At 33.9% G+C, this 20,528-nt stretch overlaps 1 protein-coding gene across 1 annotated transcript; it reads right to left on the bottom strand.

Annotated features, from left to right (window-relative positions):
• Positions 1-355: 355 nt before the first annotated feature.
• Positions 356-8,303, bottom strand: LOC117322617. Its single transcript, XM_033877556.1, has 7 exons — positions 8,132-8,303; positions 7,132-7,257; positions 5,158-5,229; positions 4,491-4,571; positions 3,803-3,937; positions 3,281-3,332; positions 356-2,485 (listed from the first exon to the last, which is right to left on the bottom strand). Exons 1-7 carry the CDS (start codon positions 8,301-8,303, stop codon positions 1,870-1,872), a joined length of 1,254 nt encoding a protein of 417 aa, XP_033733447.1. The 3' UTR covers positions 356-1,869.
• Between the last annotated feature and the right edge of the window lie 12,225 nt (positions 8,304-20,528).

Raw genomic sequence — 20,528 nt, forward strand, 5'->3', positions numbered from 1 at the left:
AAATGAATTGAATTGAATTGAAGTACTGCTCGACGTCTGTGCTATCCCCTGCGAAATCAACCATGGTTGACCATGGTTTACCATGGTCTACCATGGTATTACCATGGTCTACCATGGTTCAGGGAACATGGTCGACCATGTTTTGTTAAATGAGAAGAACATGGTAGACCATGGTTGACCAACCTACCATGGTCTACCATGGTAAGTTGGTCAACCATGGTCTACCATGGTCAACCATGGTAGGTTGGTCAACCATGGTAGAACATGGTCAACCATGGTAGGTTGGTCGACCATGTTCTGCCATGGTAGAACATGGTAAACCATGGCTGACCAACCTACGTTGGTTGACCCATGTTATTCTCAACAAAACATGGTCGACCATCATTCTCCGACCATGTTTGGTGGACTTCAGTCTAAAAAAGAAGACTATGGTATAATCATGGACCATGAATTAAAATAATCATCATAAACAACACTTACATAGAATAGTAACGCTTATATATCACTTGCATTATACAATATTTTATTTGTAACAAAACAGCTTTTTAAATTTGTGATTCACTTCCCTTTTTAGCAAATTCATAACTAAATCGAGAACTGGGACGCAACATATAGACACATATCAAAACTTGTGCCTTATTGGCACAATAATATGATACTACATGTAATATACAATAAAAAGAGAGTAAAAGCTGTAAAGACCTAATGATGTGCTTGTCTAAAAATCATTACCTCAAAATATTGCTCTAGAATTGGTTTTCAATTAAAAAATACAGCTTCATTAGAATGAGAAACATAAGTATTATTCAAAAATCATTGAAATATCAATCAAATATCATTTGTCTCGGTCCTTAAATTTCAAAGCAGGATTTACAATATATATATATATATACATACAAAAATTGAGCTGAACATTTATATATTTTTTTCCGCTGAGATGACAAAGACATGACTATGACTAAACAGCAGGCACTTATTATTGAACTAAGGAAGGGAATTCAAAATACCTCCAACAGAGCCTCACACGGGTGTTGAAAGTTAAATTTCTATTTATAGTAACATTGTGACCTTCAGACCTTAAATACAAAACACTAACAAGCACTAATAAAAGTGAGTAAGGATCCTATATACTCACTGGTATGTGAAGTTTTGTTCAGAATCAGCTATGTATTGTGCTGAAACTATTTTTTTTTTCTAATTAAAGTTTAATGAAAATCTGACAATCAAAACAATGAAAATGAGACTGACTGATATACACTGCAACAGGATGTGTTTTTAAAATCATCAAAAAGTACAATGATACATGTAGTTAATATTATAAAACACATGAAAAATATATACAAGTTTAATAAATATTGAATAGTAAAAAAGTTCAGATGTTTGCAACAATCATATATATTCCCCTGAAAATTAGAATACAAACTACAACCTAGTATAGATTCCTTAGTGTTTTGAGAGAAAAATAAGAAGGAATGTCAGATTCTACTTACATGTTGCCTCCAAAATGTTTTTCCAAAATGTTCAAGTGTAATAAATTAATAGGTATCGGAATAGAATATTTAAATCTCATCTAATTTTTCATATTTTATGAGTTTTTCACCCTCAAGTTTATTTGATCCTTAAGAATTGATGAATGGAAACAATTTTATAAAATAAAACAAAAAAATGTTGAAAGCCAAAAATATCAAAAGACCGGGATGAGAATCCAGTTATTGACGACAGAATTTTGTGTATTTAGAGACCCCATGTATTCCAAAACGGAAGAGTTTCCACAGCAATACACTAAAAAAATATATGGCAGAATTAAACTTTACCATTCAATTATATATAGGGCAGGTTTCCAAAATAATTTACTGACCCAGTTGAAATTTATTTACTTTGTTTTTTCATGATGGACTTCTGCACAGAGTGAATTTTTTCTGTCACATCTTTAGCCGAATTGTTTGGAAATTTACTTTTCAAAATTCTAAGAAAGATGCCAAAAAGCCTGCTGTCAAATGAGGGATTCTTTTCCGTTTTAGAATTTGCAGCTTTCCCAGAGACACTATGAGAAATAATGTAGTCCTCTGGAAAAAGCAACAAAAGTAGAATCCGGACAGCAACATAAAGTGTGTCTGTGTGGCTTATTGAGTCTTGGAGATGGGATAAAGTGTGTCCATTATATGCTTCTGTGTCATTATTTGGTGTTGCCTGTAGTGCTGGTGTGGCCTGTATTGTTGTTGGTGTAGAGGAGCGCACTGGTGTAGTAATTTCAGAATGTGTGGAGGTGGTCGAGTGTGGAGGTGTATTTGTTGCAGTGAATGTAAAAGAACGTGTTGGTGTTTCATGTATGGGTGTAGTACTAGTTGAGTCTATATCAGGAAGCCGTCCTGCAGTTTCAGAAGCTGTCTGTTTTCTCATTTTTTTTTCAAGGTCCCTAATTCTGTTCTTTAGTTGTCGCATTTCCTTTTTTGTTTCCTCTTGAAATTTCAAGCATCTATCACATCTGAAATTAAAAACAAATGTTAAGTTTTTCTTTTGAATTTTTTTTTTTTTTTTTTTTGTAATTACCATGACATTTTTTTTACCCACTGTCCAACACAAACTAGTTAAAGATACAAATTTTTGATATGTTTGACCATTTAAGTTTTTCTTTTTTAAATTGGAAAGAGACTCCGGGTCCCTTGTACAGAATTGGGAAAAAAATCATTACCAAATCAATTGAAATATCGATAAAATTAAACACAAAAGAGCATGTATCACTATATTACATTATACCAACAATTTCATGATAAGACAAATTCAAAAGATTATAGGTATTACATGTTTATCTCTACTATATATACATCTGTAATGTTTAAAAGGTGGGGACTAAATTCCTCCCTCCTCCTAAAAATTGGAATTTAAACTTTCTTTTTGGTATATTTAAAATCTAAACTAGAAAAAAACGCCTATTAAATGCCATTGGAAGCCGATATTCGGCCCCTGGGAGGCCCTGGCAAAAACCTTGAAAGATTAATAACTATACAATTATTGTAAAACATGCCCCTAACGGGCTTTGATAGAACAGGCTTCATCTGGATCTGGGTAAAAGTTCTCATCGGCCAATAGGAGACACGCAATCCGCCTATGGCGATAAAAAAGAGCATATAGTAGTGTGTCAAGACTAAGTGTAGGCGGAGTTATCAAATCTTGTATAGCTATCAAGGGGTTCGAGAATTAATAGAAACATACATATATATAAATGTCTCCTTCAAAATTATGAATTAACACCCCCTCCTCCCTCCGTTACAAAACTTACTCATTTTGGTTTTCTTCACGTGGAATAGATCTAGATTCATTTGCCGATAAACCTACAAAGTTGAAAAATAAATAAAACATTTGTGAAACAACACTGTAATTGATTACTGGTCGATTTAAAAGCCGTCCGATTACGATTGGAACTTTAGGCAATTAAATATCAGTTCAGATCCTCAAAATAGGACCAATACTAGTTTTAAAATATACTGCAGAATGGAAGTTTTTATAAATCTAAGCCAAAAATAAAAAGAAAACAGTTTGTTTGATTTGGTGTGATTCAATAGTGGGATAATGTAATCATAAAACCGTTAAACGATGTTGTTTTAATGTAGGAATTTATTGTAGGTCCTGCCACCATGATTGGGCAAATCATGCTGACTGTGATGTGATATTATTAAATGGGTCTGTATAAGCCTTAGAGTAATTTAATTTTACTTCTGGAAAAAGTAAAAGGTAAACCTCTGGCTTAAAATTAGGGTATGTAACAGCTAACCTGAGAAACAACCATAAACTTAATAATCACCCTGTAAAGTCAGTCTATTCGCCATTCCCCGCTCTGTTTGCATAGCAGAAACACCAACAGGAGAAGCAAGAATGGGAGAAGCTACAACAGGAGAAGCTACAACAGGAGGAGCACCAACAGGAGAAGCACCAACATCTATTAATATAAAAAATAGTTTCATTAGGCAACTGTATAAATGAGACACACTATAGACTAGTGCTGCTAATCCAACAAGCTTAAGAGGCCCATGGGCCTTAACGGTCACCTGAGTTTTGAAATATTTCACTTAATTTAATTTACCCTATTTGGCCCTACCCATAAGCCCTTTGAGGTCAGTCAGTGCCAATATTTACGGCTATACAACAGACAACCCATACTGATAATTCTAACCAAGCTTGTATTATTTCCAATGGCAACGGAACTATATAATTTAACAATTTTGGTTGACCTTTGACCATAGAAGCTTCCTGCTAAATTTCATTGAATTTGGTTCAGCGGTTTTAGATTGTTTACAAACGGACGATGGACAAAAGGCAGTTAGAATATATATAGGTGACTTAATACTTTGTCTCATTAGTAATAGCTATATATATAGGTGACCTAAAAACTTAAAAAATTACTGTCAATACAAAGGATATCTTTCAAAATGTCCACAAATCTTAGTTTTGGAGACCGATATATATTGCAAAAACAAACAAAAAAAACTTGCCTGTATTCTGCTTTGCTCGTTTGTGCAAGCTGGGATTCATATTGGCTTCAATGTCCTCAGCTGGTTTCAGAGTTTCAGCTACTGAAATGAGATTTATTGCAATTATTAAGGAAAAAAAAGCTATGGAAGTAATTCTTAGTAGTTTGGGCCTCTGAGGAAGATTTCATTGACTGTGCCGAGTGCTCACCATTAGACTGGAACAAGGACTAACTTTAAGGACTACTTCCTCTAATTAAAAAATTGAAATCTTATAGCTAGTTCTACACACTTTCATTATCGGTACCTGTTTGAGCAAAGAAATCTGACAGACAACGCTTGACAACAGACGAAGAGCCAGCTAGGGTAAGGTACTCTTCTGAGCTATGATCATGAGCCAATCTGTTTGCAACAATGCCAATGGCTTTAGATTATGGCTTAACATTTGTTTACAGACGACGGACAAATGCGGTTAGAATATATATAGGTGACTTGAGACTTAGTCTCATCAGGTGACCTAAAAACTTGTAAAATTCCTGTCAATACAAAGGATATCTTTCAAAATGTCACAAAATCTAGTGGCCAAGATTGAACATTAATTGGCAAAAGTTTGTTTCTTTCGCTGCCAGGTTTAATTATAAACAATATTAGTTATGGAGACTAATATATATTGCAAAAATCAAAAACTTGCCTGCATTCTGCTTTGCTCGTTTGTGTGAGCTCGGATTCATATTGTCCTCAGCTGGTTTTGGTGTTTCAGCTACTGCAATTATTAAGAACAAAATGCTACCGAAGTGATTCCAGGTATAACTCTCGTACAAAGGAAGCTTAATTTCCAGACTTCTTTTAGGCATTTGTTTATTATACTACACCCAGAATCTTAATCCTAAAGACGCTTCCTGTTTGAAACGTTAAATAAACCAAACAAAGTTTGAAGGAATGACCAGAACTCCAAGAAAACAATGCGTCATATTTTCAACTATAAGAGGTCAATTTGTCGCTACAATATAATAATATTGCGTCATTTATGAAACAAACGCACCATTGGCACAAGGGCGCGGCCCAAAATGAACCAAGTACAGAATGAAATTAAATTGACAATGAAACAAACAAGAGATCCCAGAGGGATCTTGGCGCCCACCATTGAATGATCTTTATAGGTTCTATGTCAGATTGATCTTCTCTCTATTTTTCCCTTCCTTTTACTAATCTGTGCAAATTGAGATATCCCTCCAGTACTTTTCAAACAAGGGAATCCTAGCTATATAAGAAATTTGAGATTTAACGATAATGGCTGTTTGTTTGCCAGGTTGTTTTCAGGACAGACTGGTCCAAAAATGCAATACAAGGGACCAAGGGGAACCTACATATGAAATTTGAGAAAGATCCCTTCAGTACTTTGAGAAATAGAGATAACAAACTTAAATTGTCAAAATCCAAGATGGCGGTCTGTCTGCCATATTGTTTTCCAATTGATCTCAAAATGCAATAAGCATAATGAGGCACCAAGGGGAACCTCCATATGAAATTTGAGAAAGATCCCTTCAGTACTTTCTGAGAAATAGCGATAACAAACTTCAATTGTCAAAATCCAAGATGGCTGCCTGTCGGCCATGTTATTTTCAGATTGGTCTCAAAATGCAATATGCATAACCAGGCACCGAGGGGAACCTACATATGAAATTTGAGAAAGATCCCTTCAGTACTTTCTGAGAAATAGCGATAACAAACTTCAATTGTCAAAATCCAAGATGGCTGCCTGTCGGCCATTTTTTTCCCTGATTGGTCTCAAAACGCAATATGCATAACTAGGCACCAAGGGGCCCCTTCATATGAAATTTGAGAAAGATTCCTTCAGTACTTTCTCAGAAATAGCGATAACAAACTTCAATTGTCAAAATCCAAGATGGCTGCCTGTCGGCCATGTTATTTTCAGATTGGTCTCAAAATGCAATATGCATAACTTGGCACCAAGGGGAACCTTCATATGAAATTTGAGAAAGATCCCTTCAGTACTTTCTGAGAAATAGCGATAACAAACTTCAATTGTCAAAATCCAAGATGGCTGCCTGTCGGCCATGTTGTTATCCAATTGGTCTCAAAATGCAATATGCATAACTAGGCACCAAGGGGAACCTTCATATGAAATTTGAGAAAGATCCCTTCAGTACTTTCTCAGAAATAGCGATAACAAACTTCAATTGTCAAAATCCAAGATGGCTGCCTGTCGGCCACGTTGTTTTCCGATTGGTCTCAAAACGCAATATGCATAACTAGGCACCAAGGGGAACCTACATATGAAATTTGAGAAAGATCCCTTCAGTACTTTCTGAGAAATAGCGATAACAAACTTCAATTGTCAAAATCCAAGATGGCTGCCTGTCGGCCATGTTGTTTTCCGATTGGTCTCAAAACGCAATATGCATAACTAGGCACCAAGGGGAACCTTCATATGAAATTTGAGAAAGATCCCTTCAGTACTTTCTGAGAAATAGCGATAACAAGAATTGTTTACGGACGGAGGGACGGACGGACGGACGGACCACGGACCACGGACGCAGGGCGATTTGAATAGCCCACCATCTGATGATGGTGGGCTAAAAATGGGTAGAATAGGTCTCATGTGACCAAAAACGTAGAAACAGCAAATTAATAATGTTCTCACCTGAGTTGATCTGTTTCATACGATTGCATAGTTTGGATACCAATGTCTTATTATCCATAGCCGAGCCTTCATTTTGCAATATTACCTCCAGTCTCATGCCTGCCTTCTTAAGAATTTCTCTGTCACCTAAATATACAGTTGTTCCTCTCATTTAATATCCTAATTATATACAATGTATTGTAAATCATCATGATCATGACATGTAGAGTAGGGTCTGATGTGAAAGTTCAAGCCAAATTACAATTTATTTGTGATTGTGATCAATCAATATATATATACCGTTAAGTGACATAAGTATTCGTCACCATCACTATTTTACTAAATATTTCATGGTTTTTTTTTGTTGTTTTTTTTTACATTTTTTCAATGAACTTTCATGACTTTATTATCGTGTCAAATTTAACCATTTTCCACATGCAGATGAACTATTTCAAATAGTTTCTGTTAACATTATGTTAATTTTTTTCCCGTTTTTAAGGTTTTTTCGGAAATTGTGGTGAATTTACTTTATTGGAAATAATCAACGATTACACCGGAAATAAGCAAAAAACATTACCAGAATATATGCATGGTAGTTCTGTTGATATACATAAAATTTGATTGAAATCGGCTGCAAAATAAAGCCAGGAAAACTAATTGAAAATACGTAAAAATATAGAAAAATAACGTCGGTGACGAATACTTAAGTCCATTGACAGTCTCATAATTGATACCATGCATGTACAGTCGCACTGTCATTTTTCAGTGTATTTCATGCAATTTACAATTAAAAAAGGAAAACATGACATTATTTTCCAGTCAAATTCAACCAATTTCCACTTGCAGAACGTATTTCAAATTATTTCTTCTCACAATAGTTTCATTACTTCGCGTTTTCAGAAATCACAGATAATTCTCAGTACAAATTTTTCGATGGCATTATTTGGTTAGCCAGCCAGCTAGGTGATTTTCTGTAGCAAAATTTTAAAACTAACGGTTATATTTCAAGAAATTCACTTACTTGATATTTGGACGATAAGTCCGGGGTACGATGAACCTTGAAACCTTGCTTTCACGCGATCTCCTGCGATATAAACCTCCCCGTAGTCCTTCTTCGGTTCTGTTATGGTGGAGATGGATTGTACGGACCACGATCTTTCTTCTGTCCAATATAAAAGGACGCTAGTCGCCATATCGTCCTAGATATATATATAGCTGCTGCAGCAAAATTTGAAGAAAAAATGACGTAGTTGAAGAAAACTTGACGCTGATGTTCAATGACGATCGAATAGCAGTTACCGTGAACAATGTGCAAACTGTGATGGATTGTTTTGCTACCAGTTGGCGCCAACGTTTAGTAATGGCATTGACCAATGACAGCAACCGATACGGATGCTGTCCGGAACTGACCAATAAAAACGATCAAAAGATGCACACGCTGGACTTGCCGTTGAGATCTCGTTCGCCGAGAAAAATAATGTTAAACTTATCTAGTTAATATAAAATCATAAAATTTCCATTAATAACAAACATTGAGACAAAAACAATTTATAGTATGATGACTGCAACATTTTACTTTCGTAACGAATATTTTCGGCAACTTCCGGTAATATGATATGACGCGTGCGTGGGAAGTCTGTCTAAGCTTACGGAAAAATTTACAAAATGCAAACTTTATCGACGAACGGACAATGGGAAATATTTATGTGTGCTGTGTAATGCAGATCTATCTACAGAACAGAGAGTTTTTTTCCCATCTTCACAAAAGACACAATTTGAGTAAGTACCCTCGTAATATAACATACATGTTTAGATATTTGTTAACCTGGCACGTGTAGCCGATCATGGCAAACTAGATTCTAGCCTAACCAATTCTAATTAGGCCAAAAGTATGGCTACAAGCGCTTATTTTAGCTGACAAGAAGCAACAAAATTTTCTTCTGACATGCATTAATGGAATTGAACTTTTCATTTGAATTAATTTGCGAGTAGCGAACTTGTTTCTTGTTATTGTTTAAGACATATCGTCCCAAAATAATATGTTCGACGAGTTTACTTCTGTCGAATCTTTTTAGATAACTAACGTACAATTGTGAAATAAAAGAACCAAAGTAAAATATGAAACTAATCAGAACATAAGCCCATGTATCCTCAGACTTTATCCACTATCCATTAAAGATGAACGTGGCGATTAACTTAGGATTTATTGTTGTTTGTGTACACAATACTGTGTACGACTTGGACGAGTCCAATAGACGTCATCATAGAACTACTCTATATACTTTTTTGTTACTTCTCTATTCATAAGGTTTACTTTACATTGCAGCGAATTAATTAATTTCAATGATATGAAAAACACAGGAGATTTAATTTGTGACTTAAAGTTGCAAAAAATGATAATTAAATACCAAGCATAGTTTCGCCCTTTATTAGTTTTTGGGCGAAACAACACAAGACGAATGGGAAACAGTCCTTTTTTATACTGTCGTTATTTTTATTTCAGGTTAAATATAAACTGTGTTGAAGAATGGCAGAATTTACAAAGGAAAATTCGTTCCAAAAATTACTTGATGGAAAGTTCCAGTGCCTCCTTTGTAACAAGGCATTGGCTACAAAACAGCGAGCATTGACTCATCTACACAAAGTCCATGACCTCTGTAAGTTATGAATATGGCATATTCAAGCGTCTTTCCAGGTATTACGCTAGTATCAGTCTCAAAACAGTGTTATATTAATATTTCTGTTTACTTATGAATGGTTCACAGTTCAGTGTACTGTTATATTGTAGCACAAGTACTAGTTAATCAGTGAAATTAAAGTTTAAAAAAGTGAAATATTTTGAGTTGGGCTATTTTAGTTGGTCTGTCTGGTTTGGGCAATCAAACAAAATTTTAATTCAGGCCTAAATGCTATTTAAGAATTATTTTTAGATGAAACAATGGATATTAGACAACTGCAAAGTTTTATAATTTTAATATTTAATCATATATATCTGAAGAATAGTATGAAGATGAAATAATTGCATTTTTTTTCTCAAACTTATAATTACTGTTTTTTTGTTTTTGTTTATTTCAGCACCAGTCAAGAGAGTGAAGAAGAGATACCTTGAAGATGAATCGGCAACAGTACCTACATCAACAATGTACAGATGGAAAAAGCAAAGTAACCCAGGTAAATATATTCCTGTATTTTTTTTTTGTTAATTGTAAGAGGGAAAACACTGTTAGATACTCTTGAACTTGACCCCATGTGACCTCTTGCAATTTAAGTTACAAACATTTTCCTGCATAGCTATATTACGCTGTATAAGTCTATACGTGTATATTCTGTCTTCTAATACATGTCCATAATAAAATAATAGCTTAATTCTCAACCTTGCCTGCCTCGATTTTAAATCGTTACCAGATCATAATTTTGCCAGTCATTTTCTACAGAAAAAAAATCTTCTAACATCTTAATATTCTCCATGTAGGAAAAAAAATGTGTTGTGCTTATTCAATTGAAATGCAAAATAAACCATTTAATAATAATATATCAATTGAATACTTTTTTATCCATATCCCATATAATTTTAGATGCATTTAAGAAACTGCTAAATTTGACCTTTTTTTAATTTTTCAGAATTACACCAAAACATTGATTATCCAAATGCCAGTGTTCCCGATGAACAATTTTCCACTGAGAGGGACCCATTAGGTATTGATAGATCTGCTTCAACTAATGTATCTGAAAATATAGTTCCAGCAACACCTGAAAGTGAAAGGACTTTCCAACAGTCTAGTCCTATGTCATTTGACGACTATGTTGATGTTGCAGATGTTGAAAGTGACATTTCAAATTGTGCAAGTGACAATTCTCTTTCATTTGATTCAAATTCTGAGAGTAATGAGAGTGACATTTCAAGTTTGTCAGATCGCGAGATTTCTGATTCAGATTCATACTCATCATGTTCGTCCACTGACAGTTTACGTTTGACTTCATCTATTGTCGAAGATCTGGATGAAGCAGTTTTACCAACAGAGGAGTTTCAGTCTTTGTCGCTCGTTTCCTGCTTTTTAAGAAATAAATTTTCAGCTGCAACATGTAAAGACGTTATTGACACTTTCAAATGTGCTTATCCTCAGTGTGAGGAATTGTCAAATTTGGATTTTCGGAAACTTATGTTAAATATTGAAAGTGATGACATTAAGGAGTTCCATTATTGCATTTTATGCAACAAACTTTTCCCTGTGGATACAGATATTTTCAGATGTGACACACCAAATTGTGATGGTTTGCGGTACAAAGGATCAATAGCCCAACAAGAAAATACTACAGGACGTCAGCCAAACCAAAGTTTTGTTTTTACTGATGTCAAGAAACAGCTAGTCAGCCTCCTAGAAACGCCAGGTTTGTAAAAGATCAATTAATACAAATACATATCAGTTAAAACAAAAAAACATAGTATATGTTTTTGTTTACTTGACCAACCCTCTTACTTTGCCCCCTACATCCTATACTTCATATGAATATTGGATTTCACTTTGGAGGAGGTTGAGTGTTATTGGATAATTTTTCACAGTCTTAGACATTTAAGATATTTTCAGATTGTCTAGTAATTGGAAACTGTGTATCATTACTACTTATTGTTCTCATGATTTTGTCAATTTTTGTGTCATTAGAATAAGATTTTTCTTTTAAATCATTAAGAAAAATAGAACTTTGTTTCTTTTTCAAAATTTCTAAATATGTATAGCCTTCCTGAATCTAGGCCCTTTACAATAATTGAGCCTTTAATCTGTGCTAGCGGTAGGATGGACTTCTTGTAGTCATTAGGCTAAATTTTGTGAAAATACTTTAGCCAAAATACATGAAATGCATTTTTTTCTCTCTTAAATTTACTTTGTCATATTGGCTAAATATTTAGGGAAAATAACATTTGTCTTAACCAAACCATCTTAAGATTAGCCATTGGCTAAATGGCAAATGGCTAGTGCTAGCACAGCTTTAATATACTTTTATGTGGACCTTAAATATATTTTGCTATTGTTTTTATTTAAGGTATATGGAAAGATATACAGGAGAATAAAGAAGCTGCATATGAAAGAAAAGATGAAAATACAGGTGTTCTAACAGACATCACAGATGGATCATTGTACAGAGAAATGATGGTGGAAGGTGGTTTTTTGGACAAAGCTGAAAACAATATTACAGCAATTTTTAACACAGATGGAGTTAATTTATATTCGTCCTCCAAAATAGAGCTATGGCCTATATTTGTAGCTATAAATGAACTAAGCCCAAGTCAACGATTTTCCAGGAACAATATTCTTTTAGTGGGCATGTGGCAAGGAAAGGGTAAGCCACCCTTCCAAACATTCCTTTCAATCTTCAACCAGGAAATGAATGCTTTGTATGCTGATGGAGTTCAAGTCAAAATTAATGAGAAAACATTTGATGTGAAGCTGTCTGTTCTCTGTGGTATTGCCGATTTGCCTGCCAAAGCAGAACTTCTGAACATGACATATTACAATGGAGAATATGGTTGTGTTACCTGTGAAGAGCCAGGTATGTCTGTACCACAAGGCAGAGGACATGCCAGGTGTTTCCCCTACCGTGGTCCAGAGTCATATCCAATCCGCTGTCGCGAAAAGATTCTAACAAATATGGAAACTGGCACGGAAAAGAAAAGATCTCAAGGGTTTAAAGGACAATCAGAACTCATTAATCTGAAAAACTATGACATTGTGAAAGGAACCGTACCTGATTATATGCATGGTGTGCTGTTAGGTGTGGTGAAAACACTACTGTCAAAGTGGTTTTCTCCTTCCGAATGTCAAAAAAACTACTTCATTGGTAAAAATGTCAAGGCAATTTCAAAAAGGATGAAAAACATTAAACCACCAAACTGTATTGAAAGACTTCCACGTGATCTTGAAAGACATTATTTACATTTTAAAGCAACTGAGTTACAGTCTTGGTTGCTTTATTATTCCATTCCATGTCTCAAAGGATTTCTTGAGGATGAATTCATGGAAAACCTGGTTTGTCTTTCCCAAGCAGTGTATACACTGCTGAGCGACACAATTACACCTGGAGATTTGGAGATGGCAGTTGATTTACTTCAGCAGTTTTATTCATCGTTTCAGCGGTTGTACGGAAATGGATCGTGTGGTTTAAACATCCATAACACTGCTCTGCATCTTCCATATTATGTGAAGCTGTGGGGCCCTGTCTGGTGTTGGAGTTGTTTCCCATTTGAGGATGCCAATGCCATGCTTCTTCAAGCAGCGCATGGTACAGGAAATGTTTTGAAGCAAGTGATGAAGTACAGGCAAGCACAGCTTTATATATGTAAAAAAGGAATGGGGATTAAAAAAGTACCAGCATGGAAGACAACCGAGGCGAGCAATTGTGATTTTGCTGGTGCTCCACAGAAGCTTGGGGAAACTGAAAACTGGGTAAAAGAAGAACTAGCATTGTTGCACCAAGCCGCAGTGTCAGCTGACAAGGTGAAAAAAATCCATCGTATTATTGTCAACAACACTAAATTCTTCTCTGAGGGTTATGGTAGAATGCAAAAAAGAACTTGCAATATTGTTAAATACAGCAATGATAACATTGGTAACATAAAATTCTTTGCTTTGTATGAACATGTTGTTTATGCAATAATTTCAAAAATGGAAAAAATTCCATTTTCACAACTGCCAGGAACACCAGTCATTAGTCATCTTACTGCTGTGAAGGACACAGAGACCTTTGCTATTGTAAATGTGGAAGATCTCATTGATGTAATGGTGTGCATAGATGCCAGAACACAAGAAAATATCTTGGAGCCATTGTATGTGTGCAGTCTTCCCAACAGATATGGCCATGCTGTGTTTAAGTAGAGATTTGACTATGGACAGTAAGAACCTTAAGTCACGAGGCCCAAGACAAATAATTTTTCCCTTTAATCTACGATTCTAATTTTTTTTTAAAGGAAAAATTATCAGGATATTACTTTTTTTTTCAGTTTTGAAATCTTTTTTATTCATCCTTTTACATAGTATACATACCGGTACATATATTACATGTTCACTTATATGGACCATTTTTTCACAAAACTGTCATACTCCATGTTGTTTTTGTAAATTACCTCCTCTGTTTTTAGATACAAATCTAGTTCTTTTATGAATACATTAATACAGGGGAGACAATTTTTAATTTTTTGTTTATAAATATGGAATTTTGCTATTAATACTAACGTATTGAGATATTTGACTTCTTGATCTTTATGTAACTTTCCCAAGATTACATCAGTTACATGTAATTGTAAATTAGTTAAAGTATTATCATATAGCCATATTTTGAAATCTTCCCAGAAGATTACTACTAGCTATATATAGTCTACATTCCCAAAATTTCCACTGACCCTATTTATTTTTGAGAATAAAGGTTGAAAAACATTATTCTTTGGTCATAAATGATGAACTACACATTGGACTTATTACTAAAAAAATGATATATAAATATCTTTATATTTATTATCTTGTACTTGAAAGATAAATATAGATGCTTTTGAATTTTTTTACAACACATTGTTGATATTTATATATTGTTGATATGTATATATATATTATGGTATTTTTTACACTTATATTGAAGCTTTTCATGTAAGTTTAATCTTTTTTGTTTCTTTTTGCAATTTTAAAAAATAACTTAAAGCTCTGCCAAACCCACCTTATAGCCCTGCATTTTATTTTTAACATAAACCATCATCATCTGTGTTGGTTTACAAAATGCCGACATTATTTGTGTATTGATCAGCATTCATAGAAAATGTTGACCATGGTCGGATTGCTGACCATGGTAAGAAATGCTGACCATGGTCGACCATGGTAAGAAATGTTGACCATGGTCGGATTGCTGACCATGGTCAGATTAGCATGACCATGGTCAGGTTAAATATGACCATGGTCAACCATGTTTGACCATGGTCAGTTTTAATATGACCATGGTCAACCATGGTCAGGACCACGGTATTTGATGGTTGACCATGAATTACCATGGTCAACCATCAAATACCGTGGTGACCATGGTCGACCATGGTCAGATTTCGCAGGGGATAACCCGGTGTTTCACGCACATTGTATTCCCTTCTGTACCCATCATTTATCGTAGAACTTGTGATATTTGATACTCATTTGAATATTTGGATGTTTGCCATACCAAATTAAAAAAAAAAATCCTGACCAATAGAATGTGCAGTTTGTCCCGTGTGTGTATGATGATGAGATGATGATGATGATGAGATGATGATGATGATGGTGATGACGATGATTTTATTATTATTATTGATGATGATGATGATGATGATGATGATTTTATTAATGATGGTGATAATGAAGATCTTGTCATCAAATTGTATTCTCACCATTCCTTACCCTCGGTGCACTGATCATTTGTGAAAAGAGAATTGAATAAGTGAAAGAAAATTGCTCTTTTTATTGATTAAATATTTAGATAATATTTTACATTCAAGGCATTTTCTTTCATTAAAGAACATAGAGTAATATAAAATTGTAGATTTTATTAAATGAATATATCGACCAAGGTTTCCTTAGGTAGCACACCACAGTAAGACAGCCTGGCCATGGGCAATTTTTTTGTTAAGCAAATAACTCCTGTATTATGATATGCATAAAAAATGAAAAAATAAATGTACACTATAATTGGTATATTCAGTATGAAGTAGTACATACAGGCTTCACATTTATTAAAACAAAAATCAATAAATTGGTTCCGGATTTTAAATATCCGGATTTTCCGAACGTGTGTTTACACAGGAAATTTAGTTTTGCCTACAGCGCAAAATGGAAGCCCACAGAAAAGGTAAGATAGCGGAAAAACTTAATTTACAACATATGTCCAAGCAAGATTAATTCTGTCTTTGGGATAGAGATATCTAATTTTAAATAGGTTTCAGAAAAAAAATTGTGTAGAGAATTGTGCCATTTTGGGTCAAATATCATAATATTTAGCAATTTTTGAGAATTTGTTAAGCTGTTACCATGGTATTCACAGCTCTAAAAATCACAGAAAATATCAGTTTACTTATCCTTCAGAGCTCTATTAAAATTGCAAATGTTGTACAGATTTCAAATATATATACTTTATTAGAGGTTATATGTAAGGTTAACTGGCAATGTTTACATATCTAAAACATGTGCCATATTTTTCAGAATTTGGCATTTTTACTGTACACTGCTACCTTATAAGGGCTGAAAAATGTTATTTTTTGGAAATTGTGCTTAATTATGCTTGATTAAGCTTCATTTTAATTCATTATTGCTCACAAATGCATAAAAACAATCTAAAACTTGTTTATTATCTGGCTTGTCATATTAGAGGAATCAAGGGAGGTAACTCGCATATCTACCCATTTTAAGGGTGGGTTAATTAAGCATAATGTTAATGAGTCAGTGTAAATTGAAAAGATATTCTATGTTTTATAACAAACCCAATATAACTTATTGGGTATCTAACAAACCATATAGACTGAATTCTGGTTTGTTTTACCTGATTTATTACCCCGTATCCATGGAAACTATTACAGTAAGTGTTATTTTTTGAAATATTTGGTGAAACCATTATTTTCAGTTTATTTATACAATGGTAAGCATGTAATTTCAATTGATTGAGTGTACGGTTGACACAATATTGTCAATTATTGTCATTTCCTTCGGTAAAGCAGAAAAAATAGCATTTTCCGCATAAAATGGGATCAGCGGACACTTTCATATGATCATTGGTACATATCTGAATAACCGGGGTGGAAACAGATGATTGTGATGTCATAGGCATGACATTTTGAAATCTTGGATGTCATGTCATGATTTATCAGTTAGAATATTGCATGCGTTGCTAAGCTGAGGTTTGGAAAGGAATTTGGTTATTTATTATGACACCATTGAGTATTTATGACGTCATAGATACCATCTGATGACGTCATAGTTACTGATGACGTCATGGCAACTATGACGTCATATTACAAGGCTAAATTTGATAGTTGTATAGTATTTTTTGCTTGATTACATGCACAGAGACTCAAAGTACCACATTCAACTCAAAACACAACTTTATTCAAGAGATATACAGAATTATGGGAGTTTTCATCTTTAAAATTACCTCCCCTTATTACTGGATTGGGAGAAAAAGTTGTCAAAATACACCTCTCAGGGAAATCAGCAATACTCGGTGACTATTAATGATACACAGTAACCGGATATGTCATTTTGTTCGTCGGAACATGTTGTAGACATTCATAGGGTTTTTAGTAAAATTAGAATTTGAAAAAGTGATGTATAAGGTAGCACACCACAGTAAGACAGCCTGGCCATGGGCAATTTTTTTGTTAAGCAAATAACTCCTGTATTATGATATGCATAAAAAATGAAAAAATAAATGTACACTATAATTGGTATATTCAGTATGAAGTAGTACATACAGGCTTCACATTTATTAAAACAAAAATCAATAAATTGGTTCCGGATTTAAATATCCGGATTTTCCGAACGTGTGTTTACACAGGAAATTTAGTTTTGCCTACAGCGCAAAATGGAAGCCCACAGAAAAGGTAAGATAGCGGAAAAACTTAATTTACAACATATGTCCAAGCAAGATTAATTCTGTCTTTGGGATAGAGATATCTAATTTTAAATAGGTTTCAGAAAAAAAATTGTGTAGAGAATTGTGCCATTTTGGGTCAAATATCATAATATTTAGCAATTTTTGAGAATTTGTTAAGCTGTTACCATGGTATTCACAGCTCTAAAAATCACAGAAAATATCAGTTTACTTATCCTTCAGAGCTCTATTAAAATTGCAAATGTTGTACAGATTTCAAATATATATACTTTATTAGAGGTTATATGTAAGGTTAACTGGCAATGTTTACATATCTAAAACATGTGCCATATTTTTCAGAATTTGGCATTTTTACTGTACACTGCTACCTTATCGCTTTCACATACGAGAACCTTTTACTATTATTTAGCACTAACAATAAAATATCACCTTCAGAGTATCTATTTGACAAAACATATAATTTCGTGTGATGCAATATCGGTATGATTTATTTCAAAATGGCGCTGCCTTGTGCTCATATTCACGAAGCAGTGCTGATCCAGTAGTTTACCTATCTAAGATATCCTATTTATCACATACGATTTATTTTATACCTAAAACTAGATTAATCCAATGATATATAACTATCTTATAAAATGCATCAGATATCTGATATACTTTTCTGTAAGAAATGTTTTAATTTCCTATAGAATCTCTCATATAAATTACATACGATATCTTATAAAGATGAGACATACCATATATTATACTAGTAGGATAAACACAATGTAGAGTAATACATATCCATCTTATACATTGTATGATAAATATGATGTCCTAATACTGTATATATACGTACTGGACATTGCTCCAAGATTAATCATAGGGAAACGGCGTCTTTTTTTTTTTTTTTTTTTATTATTTTCTTTAAAATGAAATAAATAGAAATAAAGGAATGGTTTCCCGATGAACATAACACATTTTCACTCGTATGACACTATATTGACATTTAACGACGAATCATTAACTATCCTTATTTATTTTTAATTCTATGGAGAAGATTGACATTAACGTGCGTGCTATGTACGCGATTGACCCAAACAGCATTACCCACACAGTATCACCAGCAACCGGTTTTAGAGTTTCTCATCCTGTTTTTCATATTTTGTCACACTTTGTGATCTGTTACAGCCAAATAGCTAACTCTATTTCACTATAAGTACATGTTATATATATATTTATTTTCGATATTTACTTTATGGTTATCGTTTTATTGTGAATCAAATGAAAACAATCTGATACCTCGTAAAACAATCATTTAAAAGTCAAACATTGAAAGTGTCTGCATATTTTACCAATAAACAACAACTGAAATCTAGATGACATTTCAGTGTGTTACAAGTCCATTTCTTTCTATTTCGGTTTTTTTTCCGACTTTTTTCTTTTTGCATATTAAATGATATACATATAAAGGCATCCACACAAATTATTCACACACATCATACTGTCACATCATCATCATCATCATCATCATCATCGTCGTCGTCGTCGTCGTCGTCGTCGTCTTTCAAAACATCACATTCATACACGCCTATTTTGCAGCATCGGCATAATGTTTGCCTTCGCGCCTCAGTCAGTTATTAATATGTTAAAATTGCACGTCCGGTTACATCAACAGATATCCATAATGAAATCATTGTGCGTTGTCATGACACTATGCATAAAAAAACATCAGCAGTGGATTTATATGATTTTAGCATACATGTAAATATAGAGTAATGTCATGCTCTCAAAATATGATCAAGGGTAATGGTAATAAAACAGCAAGATGTATTGATTTTATAGAACCGTGATCATGATGACCGTCATTAAACTTCTCTATTGTCAATCACTACATATACGCTTCTTGTTCGCAAAGGTTTTTTTTTTGACAGTTAGCAGCTGAAATCAGTAATGGAAGATGTGGCATTGGGGACAAACATTACGTCATTGCATCCTTCCATTGGTAACAATAGAAATCCTAGCATGAGCAAAACATTCGTAAAGACATCTATATTAACTATGGGTATTACTCTTCGATATTTCACGCGACCTTCTAAAGTCTCCATATTTTTTTAGGTAGAATTTGATTTCACTTTTCATATGGCTTTTGACCTTTAGATAAGCATCCTTTATCAGTCAGATATGGACGAAACAGCTGTATAGTTTGGAAGATGGCAGTCATATTACCTAAAGTGTCTGAACTATATCCAAACACAAGCTTTAGCAACATAAAACTTCCGTGTCACAGAAATTGTTCAAAACAAGCTCATTTTATTTGCTAACAAGTTTGCTCAGTCAGTCTAGTTTAGCACTGCAGACCCTTTGGGACTTTCGTTGACGCTGTCTTTGATAAAGAGAAAACATTGGAATGGCACTCACATCAACAGTATTTCGTTTATACATTTTTATGATAATCTTTAATGGGTAAATTGGAGAAATATTTCAGATCCAGGAAATGTTGTTCTGTGCACATTGTATCAAAAAACAAACAAAAAAACTATATATCAAATGTTGACTTGCGATTTATACGAGTCACTGCTTTACCGCGACAACCCATTAGCGTAGACGGTGTGTATTTATTTGCAAGGCCATGTGTGTTTATGTCTACTCTAGAGAAAGGGATTTAAAGAGATTTTGCCTTCCTGTTCATAAAATCTTTAAAAAAAAAACAGAAAAGGAAGAACATGTAAAAGCACAGGGGCTTGGCACGATTTTCCAAATGATAGTCCATATATATATGTATATAGTATTGATACCATATACATATATATATAGACTATCATTTGGAA

The sequence above is a fragment of the Pecten maximus genome, chromosome 3 (genome assembly GCF_902652985.1).
Source record: "Pecten maximus chromosome 3, xPecMax1.1, whole genome shotgun sequence".
Classification (NCBI taxonomy): Eukaryota; Metazoa; Mollusca; class Bivalvia; order Pectinida; family Pectinidae; genus Pecten; species Pecten maximus.

Coding starts and splice junctions, on each gene's coding strand:
- LOC117322617 (XM_033877556.1), bottom strand. CDS start 8,303: ATGGCGACTAGCGTCCTTTTATATTGGACAGAAGAAAGATCGTGGTCC. Junction 7,258..8,131: donor ACTTATCGTCCAAATATCAA/GTAAGTGAATTT, acceptor CTGTATATTTAG/GTGACAGAGAAATTCTTAAG. Junction 4,572..5,157: donor ACGAGCAAAGCAGAATGCAG/GCAAGTTTTTGA, acceptor ATCTCATTTCAG/TAGCTGAAACTCTGAAACCA.